Raw genomic sequence first — 17,500 nt, forward strand, 5'->3', positions numbered from 1 at the left:
TGAGTGGGCGGACAGAGGCAACTTCAGGATCTGATGAAGAAGACGAAGAATTATTTCCATGACCTGTTGTGTTATGAACAATTTCATGTTGTTTGTGTGTGTAAGTCGACTACTTATGTGCTGAACTACCATTCGGTATTAGGTAGGGCGCAAATTCTTTTAAGGTGCAAATTCTTTCATGCGCCCACCAGTGCGTACCTCTCTTGCCGGTGTCGTGTTGATCAGACACGGTTGTCGTTGCATTATTTGCCACGCCAATGGTACATTGGCGCCACTAATATATTGTGTTGTATACACTATTTCTTATTGGTCGGGCATCAAATTTGTATTTTCGTTTACACATGACACAATTTTATCCGTAAATTTTTACATGCACATTTAGCACATGTATATGGACATGTGTAAAGTTCTCTATTTGTTTCAACCAAGATCATACCCTATTGGCGCCCTAAGAACGTTTTTCTTCTGCATGCCAAATCAAACGGCCAGCACAACATAGCCCAATATATTATTTTGAAACGCTGGACTCAGCTGCCTCGCTGGAGCCCTCGTTCCATTTAACATCTTCGTTCAGTTAAAGACTGAGACCAATCGGCCCAAGGCAATAGATGGCGTGGTCATGCATGGGCGGGGATGTAGATAAACACGTCTAACTCGAGGACGGCATTATTGTGTACTTCCCAGCTCGAAGTTCTCCAGAGCACGTAGCCCGTCGCCATCCTGAACCTCCCCGTACCGCCGACGACCGAAAGCTCCCGTAGCGGCTCCACGATGTTGTCGCGGCCGAAGACGGTGAAGGTGCTGCCGGAGTAGGGCCCCGCCGTGAGCACCACGTTCATGCACAAGAGCAGAGCAGGGCCGTGCATGGACGCGAACGCGTAGAACCCCTGAGCTCTTCCCAGGGGTCTCGACGCCGGGCTCGCCCCCTCCGTCAGCGAGTCGTCGATCATGACCACCTGCCCGAACCGCAGCGGCGGCTCACCCCCGAGAACCACCGGCCCTGTGCCGTTCACGACCACCACCGCCGTGGCGCCCGGGCCGGTGAGCACGTCGTGCATGAACAGGCGCATGCGGGCGGGCTGGCTCGGGGCTCCCGGGAGCCATTGCCAGGACGCCGAGAGCATCAGTGCCACCGCTACCGAAGAGACGAGATAGTACACACTCCTCTGCTCTAACCAAGCAGCAGACATGATTGATTGATGGACTACGGAGATGGATACACACGTGCTAACTCTATATACATAGCATTAACTATCTCTATATATAGTGCACACTCCTCTGCTCCAACCAAGCAGCAGACATGATTGATTGATAGACTACGGAGATGGATACACACGTGTGTTAACTCTCTGTATATAGATTAACGTACTCTGAGGCGGCATTTTGGTTCATATGAGCAAATGCTTTTATTATACAAAATAATTAAAAACTAATTTTAAAAATGTCAAAAAATTCTGACATAATTTTTTTGGTGTACACAAGTTTTCGTGGAGAAACAATATTTTATGTGGTTTGTACAAAAAAGACAAAAAAATTACGTAGTCGTGTTATAGCATCAAATTTTTTCTTTTTACAAGAGCCACATAATTTTTTAGTTTTTTTTTAAATCTTATGTACAAACATAAAATGTGTAGATGTGCATGGAAAATTTTAGTTTAGAATTTTTTGACACTTCGAAATATAGATTCACACACAACGGGAGCAAATGCTCCTATTAGTCAAAGTGAATATCCCTAACGTACTCTCTCTATATATAGTATGCATGCATACACACAGGGTTGTCAATACACTAGTATAAAACTAGCTACAGGTGAAATACCTTTTTGTGACGCACTAAATAACCATGCGTCACTAAAATAAAATTATGTGGCCCACCCAGGTACGTACGCCACTAAATAATGGCATTTCTGTGGCGCACTAATTCTCCATACGCCACAGAATTTATCATTTCTATGATGTACCAACTCTCCATGACCCACAGAAATTTGGTAGAGCCCGCAACTAATTATTGGGTTGACCAATTCTGAGTATTTATATGGTGCATGGAGCTGGATGCGCCACATAAATTTCGCCTTTCTGTGGCGCATGTGGCCAAATGCGCCACAAAACGGAGCATTTCTCTGGCGCATGGAGCTACATGCTCCACATAAGTTTTTTCAACCGTCCACGCATCCCAGATCGCTCTTTTAGTGTTCAAAAAATTACAAAAAATTATAAAAACTTCAAAAAAAATCCTTTAAAATGTACTTATATAAAGTGGTATACTTGTAGGGGAAATTAACAAATTTAAATTTCGACTTTTTTTACAAACAAAGTGTAGAAAAATGTAAAACGGTTTTTCTGGTTGCATACGAAGTTGGAAAATATGCACAATATATCAAAATAACCGGGAGAGAAAATCTACGAAAAAATTCAACGAAAATTTATAGAATTGGCAAATTTGTAAAGAGTAAAAAGTTACGGCAAAGTCAAGATTTTTCCTGCAAAAATAAAAAATTCAAAAAAGAATCTATGGCGCACCAAGTGCACATGCGCCACAAAATTGTTGGGCTGAAATTTAAATTCTGGGGGCGCCCTTCTCCCTCTCTTTTTTCTCCTCCTCCTCTCCTCCACTCCACCTTCTCCTCCACTTTCACTTTCCTTTCTCCTCCACTTCCTCCCTCCAATCCTCCACCTCCACTTCTCTCCTTCTCCTCTCTCCTCTCCTCCACCATCGGCCTTCTCCACCACCCGGCGACCTGCTCCTCCTCGTCTTCCTCCACACCTGGCGATCTCCTCCTTTAAACTGTACTTATATTAAGTGGTATACTTGTAGGTAAAATTAACAATTTTGATTTTTGATTTTTTTTGCAAACAATAGAAAAAGGTAAAACGACTTTTCTGGTTGCATACGAAGTCGGAAAAATACGCACAATATATCAAAATGATTGGGAGAAAATTCTACAAACGAATTCAATGGCAATTGTCCGTTCTGAAATTTACATAATCGGCAAATTCGAAAAAAGTAAAAAGTTATGTCAAAGTCAAGATTTTTTCCTGCAAAAATAAAAAAATTCAAAAAAAATATATATGGCGCACCAAATCCACTTCCAATCCGCCTTCTCCTCAACTTACTCCACCTCCACTTCTCGCCTTCTCCTTCCTCCTCTCATCCACCTTCGGCCTCCTCCACCACCCGGCGACCTGCTCCTCCTCCTCCTCAGGTGACCTCCTCCTCCTCCGGCGACCCCCTCCTCCCCCACGTCCGGCGACCCCCTTCAGCCGGCCTCCTCCTCCTCCTCCACCACCCACCCACCACCTCCGGCCGGCTTCCTCCTCCTCCACACACCCCACCCACCCACCTCCGGTGACCTCAGGAAAATTTCAAAAAAAAATCTGGCGAAATTCCGGAAGCCCCATATCTAGTTCAGGCCGCTATTTTTTTTAAAATTCAAAAAAAAATTATGTGTCGCACCACCGCTGGATGCGCCACAGAAAGTTTTCTGAGGCGCATGCCTGCCTGGTGCGCCACAGAAATGTCACTTTCTAGGGCGTATGGGTCTATGAGCCAGAAAATTCACATTCTTGTGGCGTGGATTCTGTGGTGCATCCTCCATGCGCCACATAATTCCAAAACGGTGCGCCACTCATAAGTTTTTTCCTACTAGTGATATCCTGATACTTGTATCTAGTATCTTAGGATTTTACGATACTGCTATGCCAATCGATACGTATCGCGATGGTTTATTAATCTAGTAGTATCTTACTCATATCTCGATATATATATGATATCTTTAGTATCCTAATACAAAAACGATATTATACAATCCCGCGTTTATGCTATAAAATATAGACACAACGTTATATGGCAAGCGAAGGCGGAATATTCTTTCAGTGGAAGGCGACATTTCCGTTGACAGCGAGGCGTCTACGGTGGCTTCATCAATTTTAAGATTTGATATGCCGGCCCTGTCTTCCGGAGGTTCTCATAGGGGTAGGATTTGCGTATGTGCGTTCATATGGGTGAGTGTATGCGAGTGTATGTAAGCGTCTGCGTTTGTAGTGTGTTTCTCAAAAAAAAAAAATTAGACAATCTAATTTCATTAGTTTGGGTGACATGGTTTATATATTTTTTGTAAATGCAAGAAATCAGTCAAATAGCTATTTGTTTGTACTGATTGGCAAGCATACCAGAATTTAAATTTATTTTAGGTATATTATTAATATACATATATTTTTATTAACACAAAAATCTCATAGTATCCTGATACTACGATGCGATTCTACGATCTGATACCGCTAACAAAAAAAATCTTTTTTTGAATAGTAAAATAATATAATATAGTATTCCCATATTGATAACTTTGTATAGACATGGTTGGTCGACAGTCCACACCACGGCCCACGCGCATTGTATATGATGGTGAGTTTGCTTTGAGCATAAACCTGCTCCGCCACTAACTTGCCAGTTTTGAGTAAAGCGTTGTGTGCGTGTTTATCACATACATGTTCCTCTCCCAAACCTCACTAGTGGAAACATGGCCTTTTGCACCGGTTTTTAAAGGCCATATGCACCGGATTGGCAACCGGTGCAAACCATCCGGTGCAAAAGGCCCCCCCCTTTTGCACCGGTTGGCTTACGAACCGGTGCTAAAGGGGTCTCCACGTGGCCGGCTGTGGGGCGCTCGGCGGGGAAGCTTTTGCACCGGTTCGTAATACGAACCGGTGCAAAAGGGTTGGGCCGCGGCAGCATTTTAGTGCCCTTCCCTGCCGCGGCAGAGACTCTGCCCCATTCGAAACACGGTATAATATTAATAATGCAGACAATTCAAATATATATATATATATAGGAAACCATTATATTACATATATCGATCAAAGTGACACACGTTCATGCATATATATATGTCTACATCAACTTTGATACTGGATGTCGGCCACATAGTGTTCTCCGTCTGGAGCTAAGACTTGCTCAACTAAGAATCCCGCCAGCTCTTCTTGAATTGCTCGTACACGCTCGGTTGCTAGAAGACCGTCCCGCAACCGTTCGATCTAATCATTTGAAAAAGGTACGGTGGTCAATATATATGTGTGTGTATGTGAATGAAACAGAAGGTGATAAAATAAAGCCATGAATGTTGTTTACTTACATCAAGTTGTTCCAAAATGTCCCTCTTATGGTGGGTATTCTGGCGGATGAACTCGCAAACGTAATACCCGCATAAATTATTCCCGTCCTCCTGCCTCAAGCACTTTACGAGAACAAAATTCAATCAAAATAATATATATATATAATCAAGGATGATAATAATGGTATTGAAACTAGAATCATCAAAGAGATGCGCGGCGTAGCCAGTATTACTTACCGGTACTTGTTTTATTCGAAGTTCTTTATTCTTTAAACCCGGAGACTTGTTGGTGAACCGTATCCAAGCCTTGAGGAGGATATCAGCCATGTCCCCCACGCCTCAAGGGGTTTACTCTTCGAGTCCATGACTTCTACTATCCCGGTGTCGGGTTCAATGACTAGCAGGATATAGTGAAACCTGCGGACACACATATAAATGCATAACTCATCAATTACACTTAACACATGGAGTAAGCGAAAAAGATTTAATGTGTGAAGACAGTAACACTCACGAGAAGTTGTAAGGAAATAGTATTGCCCTTTTGTATGAGTTTTTCCTTAAGACATATACCAAGTTATTCTCTCGTGTCCTTGGGAGAGTTGTGGACAGTATACCCATTCACGGTATATGGGTCAACGAACCCAAGATCATAGATTTGCCCCTTGCGGCATTCGCGGATCTTCATTCTGCATAATACAATGAGAGTATGGTTATATGCATGCAATGGACGAGCCGCGGTAGAGACTTAATTACATAAATAATACTTACGGTACGGTAGGCACTCAGCAGAGATTTGTCGAGGGCGTCTTGGTTGAATAACTGAAATAATTCACAAAATTCGATGTTCATCACGTCATTTCGCCCGTAGTGCTCATCCGTGATTGCCACCATGATCCAGTTCTTACCATCCTTACATTTTTCCATGTACCAATTATGCAGTCTTCGCAGTTGCGTTGATAGATTAGGCAACTCCTCAGCTCCGACAAGAGGTTGCCCGTACTTGTACCTGGTATGCTATTTGGACATCATCACCCGTACTTGTAAGGAATTCTGCATCGATGCGGCTTAAGTACTCGGAATACTCATACCGACCGCATCTGCCTCATCTTTGTATAGTCTTACCATCTCCGGATCAAAGCACGCCGTGACATCGGGATACACTTGGAGCGGGGGGCACGAGTTTTTCTGGTTTCCAAGCTGGGGAACTGGTTTCCCGTCTACCTTACTTTTTTCCCACCGATCTCTTGCCGACACATTTGACTTGCGAATAGACCGGTCATAGTTCGATGAAAGACTTGGCTCAGGTTGATGAAGGCTCTTCAGCAGTTTCAACTTCTTTTCCGGAGATATAGCTGGCTCCGGCTCAAGTCGGGGCTTTTTCAATTTCAACATTTGTTGCTTGTGTTGTTCAGCTACGATCTTGGCATTTTCCTCAACTCGTATAGTCATAAGGTCTCTTGGGAGGAACCTTAGGCACTCTTGGGAGGGGCTCTTGTTTGCGTCTCGGTGATCCGTTACGACTCGGCCGTGTCGTAGTGGACCGCCTAATTTTGCTCTTAGACTTGGGCTGCGGCGGCGGAGAAGGCTCACGCGGCGGCGGAGAAGGCTCACGCGGCGGCGGAGAAGGCTCACGCGTCGGCGGGGAAGGCTCACGCGCCGGCGGGGAAGGCTCACGCACTGGAGACGGCTGCATCGGTGGAGAATGCTGCCTCGGTGGAGACCTTGTTGGCGCCTTCCAACCCGGAATCACAATGAATTCTTTTCGCCATAGAACTGTAGTGTTCTTGGCTTCTCCCACCTCTAGCAAATCCCCTTCACCGGCTGGGTGGTCAAGCCTCAGCGGCCCATACCCATCCATAACTTGATCCACCCCGGCAACAGCGTAGCCAGGTGGAACCGGCTTGAAGTGGTATCTTTGATCGGGTACGGCGGTAAGACATAGCCGACCGCCGCCTTGAGCGTTAAGTAGCCCATCGTTTGGAAATGTAGCTCACAAGGTGTAGACTCCGTGATAAAGTCCACGGTGGTAGAGATCAAGATCCATCTGCGGTTCCACAGGGGAGGGAGGAGCCATCTGTGCATCATCACCAGGCAGCTCCGTGGAAGCCACGCTGCTTTTCCGCTGAGATCCCTGGCCGGTAGCATCGAATGCAACTTCTTCTATCTGCGGATTAGGTTGAGGTTGGGTGACCGTGGATCGAGCCTCGACATTATCATCCTCACTTGCTCCTCTAGCTTAGCAACGCGTTCGTGAACCACATCCTTTTGCCTCCGACCGGCTTCTATCGGGATATTTCTTCGTTTCGCAGGAAACCCAATACACCACGGCTTGCCACCCGATGTGGTTCGTGTTCGTCCCGAGTGTTCGGGATTCCCAAGGACGCGTGTGAGCTGGTCCTTCTCTCTTTCGGGACGGAACTTCCCCTCTTCAACTTCCTTTGCAACATTTCTAAAGGCTTCGATGGGAAGTGGGTTTTCCTTATGTCTTTGTGTATATATGCATAACCCTTGTGCGTCCAACGTGCCCCCATGTGCGTAAAACCAATCCCTTGACCGCTGGTTCCATTTCAGTACCTCTGGCTGGATCCCCTTTTTAATTAGCTCGTTCTCCCATTTCTCCCACTTAGGTCTGCCAAGCATTGTAGCCTCCTCGCCCCATGGTATGGAAGTACATCTTATTAGAAGCATTTTTCGTATTGGTGTCGGACCTTTTCTTTGCCTTGTCCGATTTCTTTAACTTCACAAATTCCTCCCGAGTGGTCTTTTATCTTCTCATAGGGGCCTTTGAAATCGGGAGTCTTCCCTTTCTTGACAAAGAAGCTGTCCAATTTCTTCTTGTAGTCGTTGAACTGTACTCGCCATCTTCTTAAGAGCCCACTTCTTAACTCTTCGTTGTACGCTATTCAGCTCGGGATCCTCGTGGTCCGGCCTGTCATTCTCACTATCGTAGTCGGTTGGCTCCGGAAAGATGAAATTTTTCAGCAGATTCCTAAACATCACACTTTTTAATCTCGTGTCGACATAAGTAACTCCTTCGCCCCCTTTACAGGTTTCTTCCATTCTTGAGTGGTGATCGGGACGGTGTCCCTAACAACAACTCCACATTGACTTACAAACTTTTTGCGAACTTCTTGGGAGAAATCGGTTCGCCATCTATCGCGATTTCCGTGATGGTGCACCTTTCATGGTCTTCCATCTTTCTGGCCGCGCCTCGTTTAGTTCTGCCAGTAGAGTTTGTTGATCGGGAGGTCTAAAAGAAGAAACAACGTTAATACATGTATATGCACAAATCTGGAGGCTTGGTTAATTAATATTTATACACCTCGGCGGCGTCGTGAGCTTCTCCCTCGCAGTCGTCACCTTCTCCCTCACCGGAGCCGTCTCCACGGTTGTCTTGCTCATCTTCCTCACCGGAGGCGTCTCCACGGGTTCGCTCGTCTCCCTCGCCGGATTGGTTTAGGTAAAGAGAGGTGATATCCTCATCATCACGGATAATCTCCTCGACCATGTATTCTTTTTCTAGGTCTCGTTCCATAGTTTCTGCAAAGACTTACAAGTTATTCTAACCAAGATAATGATATAAATAAATGATCAAATATTAGAGTTACACATATATATAAGTGCAAATAAAGGATAATGCTGAATACATAATCAAAGATCTGAGTTACACATATAGCTCGATCGGTCCCTAATACATCACACTACAAGCTCTCAACGGCGCCGACCGGGTCCCGAGCCGCGCCGGGTGAACACCCAAAGCCACGGAACAGTAACGGGAGCATAGCTAACATGAGATCCCCGCATAACCGACCATCCGGTCCTATACATGGTGTCTAACGCATACATGTAACGGCGAACATGCTCATCCTCCGCTGCAATGCGGCCGAGCTACCACCTCCGGCGGGGCCGGCTCCTCTCGAAACGAACGTGGCCCATAAGACCTCCACCGAGAGAATATCCGGGTCGACGACGGGACCCGGATTCCGCACCAAGGTGCGCGCCCGGAAGATAACACCTCCCGAGTGCCACCCCGGCGGAGCCCGGTCCCGAACTTCCCCCAACCGCCGCAACTCCTCTAAAATTGTCCTAGCTCCAGGACGCGGCGGGCGCGGCATCGTATGCAAACTAATATTGAATTTGAATAAATTACTTATGAATATATATATATCTTAGTAACAAATACTACTATTTTTAAATTTGTCTAACATATATTTTGTCTAACATATAATTTCTAACTACAATTTTCTAACATTTTAATCTAACATATTATAAATTCTAAATTCTAAATTTCACTACTATTTTTAAGATTCTAAGATTTATCTAACATATTCTAAATTCTAAATTTCTATATTTCACTACAATTTTGTAACATTTTTATCTAACATATTCTATATTCTAAATTCTAACAAATATTTTCTAACTACAATTTGTCTAACATATATTTTCTAACATATATTTTCTAACATATATTTTCTAACTACAATTTTCTAACTACAATTTTCTAACATATATTTTCTAACTACAATTTTCTAACATATATTTTCTAACTACAATTTTCTAAATAAATCTAACTAAAATTTATCTAACTTATATTTCTAAATTTAACTACTAAATTTTCTAACTAATTAAAACAAAAAAAGAAAAAAAAAGGAAAAGACGGCCGGGGCTCACCTCTAGCCGCGCGGCTGCCGGCCGGAGCGGGGCGGCGGTTGGCGGCGCGGGCGGGGGCGGCGGCGCGGGCGCGGCGGCCGCGCAGTGCGGGCGGCGCGGGCGCGCGGGCCGGGCGGGGCGGCGCCGGCGCGCGGGCCGGGGCGGGGCGCGCGCGGGCGCGCGGACGCGGAGGAGAGGCGGCGGCGCGGTCGGCGGCGGCGCGGGCGGGCGGGCGGGGGAGGCGGCGGCGCGGTCGGCGGCGGCGCGGTCGGCCGGCGGCGCGGGCGGGCGGGGGAGGCGCGGTCGACGGCGGCGGCGCGGGAAATTTTGGCAGAGTTTCCCCTCTAATTTGCTCCTCGCGCGAATGGAGAAGAAAGGGCGCGCGCGCGGAATTTATGCACAGGGCCTTTTGCACCGGTTGTTGGCTCGAACCGGTGCAAAAGACCCTTTTGCACCGGTTCGAGCCAACAACCGGTGCAAAAGGTCCTTTTTTCACTGCCTTTTGTATTTTCCCGCCATTTATTTTTCGTGTTTCGCGTGGGATAGGTTCCCGCCACGACGCGCGCGTGGTAGGTTCCCGTCAAACGACGCCGCGCGGGATATTTTCCCGCCACGACGCGAGGTATATTTTCCCGCCACGACGCAAGCGGCGCGCGGTATATTTTCCCGCCACGACGCAAGCGGCGCGCGGTATATTTTCCCGCCACGACGCAAGCGGCGCGCGGTATATTTTCCCGCCACGGCGCCGCTCGGGATATTTTCCCTCTATAAATAGTACGTCCCCGTCTCTCCCACTTCGATCATCACCAAACCCTAGGCCATTGCACAATGCCCCCAAAGCCGCAGCTGCCGCCGGTGGAGGTGGACCCGCAGCTCGCGGAGATAGAGGAGTGGGAGGAGCTGCAGCGGCAGGAGGCTGCTAGCTAGTATATATACCCAACAACCAGTACCTAGGGTAATTAAAGAGGGCTTCTGGGAGCTTCTCGAAGGAAAGAGCATTTAGTTCAAACGACCAATATAATGTTACTGATACATATCACAACAAACGCTTCACAATATGAGCTCATCAAGGTACAGGATAATAATTAATACATTATGATCGCTTCGACCGTAACCATGGAGTATCTTCAGCATTTAACGCGATGGTTGGATCAATGTTCACTCTGAAGGGTGGAATTTCAGCAAACTTATTATAATCCTCTGACATGTCTGTCTTGTCCTCGACTCCCACGATGGTTCTTTTCCCTGAAAGAACTATGTGACGCTTTGGCTCATCGGATGAGCTCGTTTCCTTATGTTTTCTTTTCTTCGGTCTGGAGGACATGTCCTTCACATAGAAAACCTGAGACACATCATTGGCTAGGACGAATGGTTCGTCTCTGTAACCAAGATTGTTGAGATCCACTGTTGTTATTCCGTACAGCTGGTCTACCTTTACCCCTTTTCCATCAAGCTTGAACCATTTGCACCGAAACAAAGGGATCTTAAAATTAGGTCCATAGTCAAGTTCCCATATCTCCTCTATGTAACCATAATATGTGTCCTTTTCCCCACTCGTTAGTATTTGTTGCATCAATGCGGACACCACTGTTTTGGTTGGTGCTCTTTTTATCTTGGGCGAACGTGTAGAAGGTATTTCCATTTATCTCGTACCCCTGGAAAGTCAGTATAGTCGAACATGGTGACCCGGCCAACAAGTACAATTGATCATCAATGGCGTTGTTATTCATGAGATGTGTTCGGAGCCAACCGCCGAATGTCTGCATATGTTTATGTGTAATCCAGTCTTCAGACTGCCCCGGATATTCGGAGCGTACAATATTCTTGTGATCGGTGATATACGGGGCCACCAAGGTGGAACTTTGTAGAACCGTGTAGTGTGCTTGAGTGAAAGAAATGCCGTCCCTACATATCATTGATTTCCTTCCTAGCGTGCCTTTTCCACTTAGTCGCCCCTCATGTCGCGATTCGAGAACACCAATCGACTTAAGGTCGGGAATAAAGTCAACACGGAACTCGATGACCTCCTCTGTTCCATAGCCCTTGGAGATGCTTCCTTCCGGCCTAGCACGGTTATGAACATATTTCTTTAAGACCCCCATGAACCTCTCGAAGGGGAACATATTGTGTAGAAAGACAGGACCGAGGATGGCAATCTCTTCGACAAGGTGAACCAGGAGATGTGTCATAATATTGAAGAAAGATGGTGGAAACACCAACTCAAAGCTAACAAGACATTGCACCACATCCTTCACGTAACCTTGGAAGACTAGTCTGGATCGATTACCTTCCGAGATATTGCATTAAGGAATGCACATAGCTTCACAATGGGTATTCGAACATTTTCCGACAGAAGCCCCCTCGGTGCAACCGGAAGCAGCTACGTCATAATAATGTGGCGGTCATGCGACTTCGGGTTTTGGAATTTTTTCTCCGCCATATTTATAATTCCCTTTATATTTGATGAGAATCCGGACGGCACCTTGATACTGTAAAGGACTTCAAAAAGATTTCCTTCTCTCGCTTTGGTAAGAGCGTAGCTGCCGGGACTTAAGCGACTCCCTGTATCCGTCTTGTAATCCTGTTCTTGCTTGTTCTTTGGGACTTTCATACGATACTCGGTCCTCCCTTGCTTCCGGTGTATCTTTTGTCCGCCCATACACGCCTAAGAAGCCTAGCAGGTTCACGCAAAGATTCTTCGTCACATGCATCACGTCGATTGAAGAGCGGACCTCTAGGACTTTCCAATAGGGTAGATCCCAAAATATAGATTTTTTCTTCCACATGGGTGCGTGTCCGGTAACAACCTCTTTGGGAACAGATTTTTTCTTCGAAGCCTTTTTTTGGGAACAGATTGGCCGCCGAGACCCTTTCCAAATATTACTTTTATGTCCTTGACCATATCAAGTAAAGCATCACCCGTACGGAGTTCGAGCTTCTCCCGGTGATCCGCCTCACCTCCGAAATGATTGCCTTTCTTTCGACGGGGTGCCTCTTTGGAAGAAATCGACGATGCCCCGTGTACACAACCTTCTTACATTTCTTCAAATAAGCACCTTCGGTCTCATCTAAGCAGTGCGTGCATGCATTGTATCCCTTGTTTGTCCGTCCCGAAAGGTTACTAAGAGCAGGCCAATCATTGATGGTCACGAAAAGCAACGCTCGTAGGTTGAATGCCTCCCGTTTGTACTCATCCCATGCAAGAACACCTGGTTTGCTCCACAACCGTAAGAGTTCTTCAAATAATGGCCGTAGGTAAACATCAATGTCGTTGCCGGGTTGCTTTGGGCCTTGGATGAGCACCGGCATCATAATGAACTTCCGCTTCATGCACAACCAAGGCGGAAGGTTATAGATACATAGAGTTACAGTGCCAGGTGCTATGACTGCAGCTCTGCTCCCCAAAAGGATTCATTCCATCCGTACTTAGACCAAACCTTAAGTTCCTCGCGTCATCTCGCAAAGTCCGGGAACTCTCTATCGATTTTCCTCCACCGCGCCCCATCGGCGGGGTGTCTCGAGCTTCTCGTCTTTCTTACGGTCTTCTTTGTGCCATCGCAACAACCTGGCATGCTCTTTATTTCTGAACGGACGTTTCAACCGTGGTATTATAGGAGCATACCACATAACCTTGGCAGGAACCCTCTTCCTAGGGGCTCGCCCTCAACATCACCAGGGTCATCTCGCTCGATCTTATACCGTAGTGCATTGCATACCGGACATTTTTCCAAATTTTCGTACTCATGGCGGTAGAGGATGCGATCATTAATGCATGCATGTATCTTCAGCACCTCTAATCCTAGAGGGCAGAGAACCTTCTTTGCTTCGTACGTCATCGTCGGGCAATTCGTTATCCTTTGGAAACCTCCTCTTCATTATTTTCAGTAACTTCTCAAATGGCTTGTCACATATACCAGCTTCTCGCCTTCCATTGCAGCAACTCCAAGTGTGGCACCGAGCTTTGTGTTGCCATCTTCGCAATTTGGGTATAACTTCTTTTTGTGATCATCTAACATGCCCTTTAACTTTCGCTTCTCGTTTTCAGTTTCGCATCTCTGTGTGCATCAGCGATGGCCCGACGAAGATCATCATCAACGGGCTCATCCGATGCCTCTTCATCTTGATCACCTCCACCTGCCTCCTCATCTTCATCATGCCCCGTTGCGGTATCACCGTAGTTAGGGTACATATCATCATCCTCTTCTTCTTCGTCGTCGTTTTCCATCATAACCCCTCTTTCTCCATGCTTGGTCCAACAATTATAGCTGGGCATGAAACCTTTCCAAAGCAGGTGGGAGTGAATGACTTGCCATTCAGGGTATTGCTTTAAGTTCCGGCAATCAACACATGGACAACATATATAACCATCCGCCTGTGGGTTTTCCTCAGCCACACGGAAAAATTCTTTCAGGCCCGAAGTGAACTCGGGCAGACGTCGGTCAACGTACATCCATTGCCGCCGGTTCATCTACATCAAATAATTAAGTTTATCAAAAAACCATTACAAAACATCATAATATATATATATATAGTGGATATTAGCACCGTACAAATGAAAGGATAAAGTTGTTTAACCTTGATTGAGGAGGGAAAGAAAGAGGAGAAAGCTTAAGTGTCGCTCCGGCACCTCATCTCATTTTTGTTTTGTGTAAAATCAAGCGGCATCATTCTCTCAGACATTTCATCGAGCACCTTGTGTGCATGCCAAAGAAATGCAAGGTAGCACTCAACACACACACCTTTCTCCTAGAAAAAGTGAAGTTGTGAATTGGCTAGTTGGAGGTGAGCTGATATAAGGGCTGGGGACCTTTTGCACCGGTTCGTGTTACAAACCGGTGCAAATGAGCTATCTTTTGCACCGGTTTGTAACACGAACCGGTGCAAAAGGGTCCTCGATCGACACGTGCTCGGCGACAAACCTTTGCACCGGTTTGTGTTACCAACCGGTGCAAAAGATATCTCATTTGCACCGGTTGGTAACACAAACCGGTGCAAAAGGTCCCTCGGCCGGCTGCTCCCCACGAACCGGTGCTAATGACCTCCTTTAGCACCGGTTCGTGCCAAATCCGGTGCAAAAGCCATCTGGGGCAAAAAACGAAAGCCCTTGTTTCTACTAGTGCCTGCTGTACAAAAACATACGTACAGTACTACTTTCGTGTGCGCTTATCTCATCATATCCCTGTTCAACGGTTAGCTTCACCTAACATGGCCCGCCAATTGCTTTTCAATAAAGAATGGTATATTTCATGGACAGTGTGTTTCTGCATCCGGGCATATGCACCTTTTATTTGAAATGCATATTAAACATATTTCCAAATGTTAAAAAAATACAAATAAATATGTATCGTGTATACCTTGACATGTTACATGTTTGCAAAGTTGTTTCAGCAAAAATCGATATGTTTGTACCCTGTACTAACAAGACAAATTTTTGGTGTTAAAATAGTCTATTTCTCGAGGCATTATTTATCTTTTTCACACAGGGTATAAAAATTATTGGTTTTACGTGAAACTTTACATGTACACATAGAACATGTCCCTCTACATGCTAAAAAAAATTCCTAAATTTTTTACATTCTAAAATATGTTTTATACATACCGGGTGCATATGCACCAATGATCAGTTTTTGTTTTCCGATATTTCATGCAGCTGGGAGAACTTGGTATAAGACTATTACCATTGCTTGTAATCTAAGTTAGGATTAGCAGTAGTTGACTGGTTGGACCTCTATATATACCTTTTAACTATATCAAATAATATCAATCAATTGTTTAGAGACGGTCTGCTTCACCTAACATGGCCCGCCAATTGCTTTTCAATAAAGAATGGTATATTTCATGCAGCTGGGAGAGCTTGGTATAAGACTATTATCATTGCTTATAATCTAAGTTAGGATTAGCAGTAGTTGACCGATTGGGCCTCTATATATACCTTTTAACTATATCAAATAATTAATCAATTGTGAGATAATTACAATCTTACATAGTATCAGATATCAATCCTATCTACCGCATGGCCCCTCCACCCAAGTCGCTGCCGCCGCTGCCCGGCTATTTCGAGTGGCACGCCGCCATCACCGCTGCCAAAACCACAACTACCACCACCCAAGCCTCCACCTCTCTCTCTCTAGCTCCTCCTCCTTCTACCCTCTCCTACACCGATACAATTGTTGATGTTTCTCCCTTTATCCCAATCACATTAGATCTTGCTGCTCATAATTATTACCACTAGTGTCATCTTTTTGAAGTTCATCTAGCTAGGTCGTTGCCATCTTCGCGACCATGTTGCCGCCGACTCGGTGCCTCGCCCCAATGATCCCCAATGGGTCAAAGAGGATCCCACCATCATCCAGTTGATCTACACGCGCGTCTCCACTGAGATTTTCCACATCGTCTTCCGCAACGCCGCCACCGCCTCAGCCCTCTGGTCGGTCCTTTGGCAGCTCTTCCAAGACAACATCAATGCCCGTGTCGCCATCCTCAACAAAGAGCTCCGCAACACTGCCTAGGGCGACACCTCCATCAGCATGTACTGCCAGCGCCTCAACGCCATCGCCGATGAACTATGCGAACTTGGCGATCCCCCTGATCCCCAACTCATCAACATCCTCGTCGCCAGCCTCAGCAAGCGCTTCGACAAGCATGCATCCTTCATCCCCATGATGTGTCCTCGCCCCACGTTTGTCGAGGTCCAATCCCTGCTTCAACACGCCAACATCACGCATGTTCGCAAGGAGGCTCCTCCTCAGGTCTTCGTCGCCACCTATGGTTGTGCCACTTGCGCCACTCACGCAACCTCCACTTGGGTGGCGTCCCAGTCCCAACTATCGAGGCAAAAACCCTATGCGGTGCCCGCCCCGCACAGCGCCGCCACCCGCGCCATACTTCAACGCGCCGCCACCTCCTGCGCCTACGAGCTGGCGCCCAAAGCAAGACCCTTGGACAGGGATGGTTCATGCGTGGTCTATGCCCTGGAAGGCGCCTTCCCCGATCGATGTGCCGCTGGCCTACTCTGGCTCCTGGATGCTAGGCATGCGTCCTCACACCGGCTCTCCTGGACTGCTTGGATCACGGCCCCTCCAAACGCCTACCATGCCGCTCTCGCCTACTACCCATACGTTGTAGACGACAGTGACATGTACATGCCATACCATCCGCTTCCGCTTCTCATGGCATCACCACCACCTGCGCCGCCTCCACCATCTGCATCGATACCCGCACCGCCGCCAAGCTGAGACCAGACTGCATTTCTCCGGGCCCTGAATAATTTTGCTGCCCAAGGTAACTCAGGTATAGACTGGATCTTCGATTCTGGTGCTTCTAGTCACATGTCTTCTTCGAATAATATGTTCTCAAATTTCACTTCCTCACCTTTTTCTTCCATTACACTTGGCAATGGCTCTTCTGTTCAAATTTATTCTGTTGGCCAAACTCAGATTCCACTTCCCGAAAACCCCTTCTTCTTCGCGATGTTCTTATTGCACCAGCTCTCATCAAAAAGTTAATTTATGTTCGCCAACTCACACTTTAGAATCTTATCTCCATTCAATATGATCCCTTTGGTTTATCTGTGAAGGACTACCTCACCAAGGTGGAGATCGCACGCTTCAATAGATCTGATGGCCTCTCCTATCTCCGTGGAGCTCTGGCCGCCGCTCAACCCACTTCGATGACCGCCTCCGTCGATCTTTGGCATCATCTTCTCGGCCACCCCCCACACCGCCACTTTATCATCTATGCTT

General features: G+C 46.5%; 1 protein-coding gene across 1 annotated transcript; it reads right to left on the minus strand.

The window, feature by feature from the left end:
* Positions 1 to 577: 577 nt before the first annotated feature.
* Positions 578 to 1,190, minus strand: LOC124673443 (dirigent protein 22-like). Its single transcript, XM_047209522.1, has one exon. It carries the CDS (start codon positions 1,188 to 1,190, stop codon positions 618 to 620), a length of 573 nt encoding a protein of 190 aa, XP_047065478.1. The 3' UTR covers positions 578 to 617.
* Positions 1,191 to 17,500: the final 16,310 nt, after the last annotated feature.

Source organism: Lolium rigidum, chromosome 7 (genome assembly GCF_022539505.1).
Source record: "Lolium rigidum isolate FL_2022 chromosome 7, APGP_CSIRO_Lrig_0.1, whole genome shotgun sequence".
Classification (NCBI taxonomy): Eukaryota; Viridiplantae; Streptophyta; class Magnoliopsida; order Poales; family Poaceae; genus Lolium; species Lolium rigidum.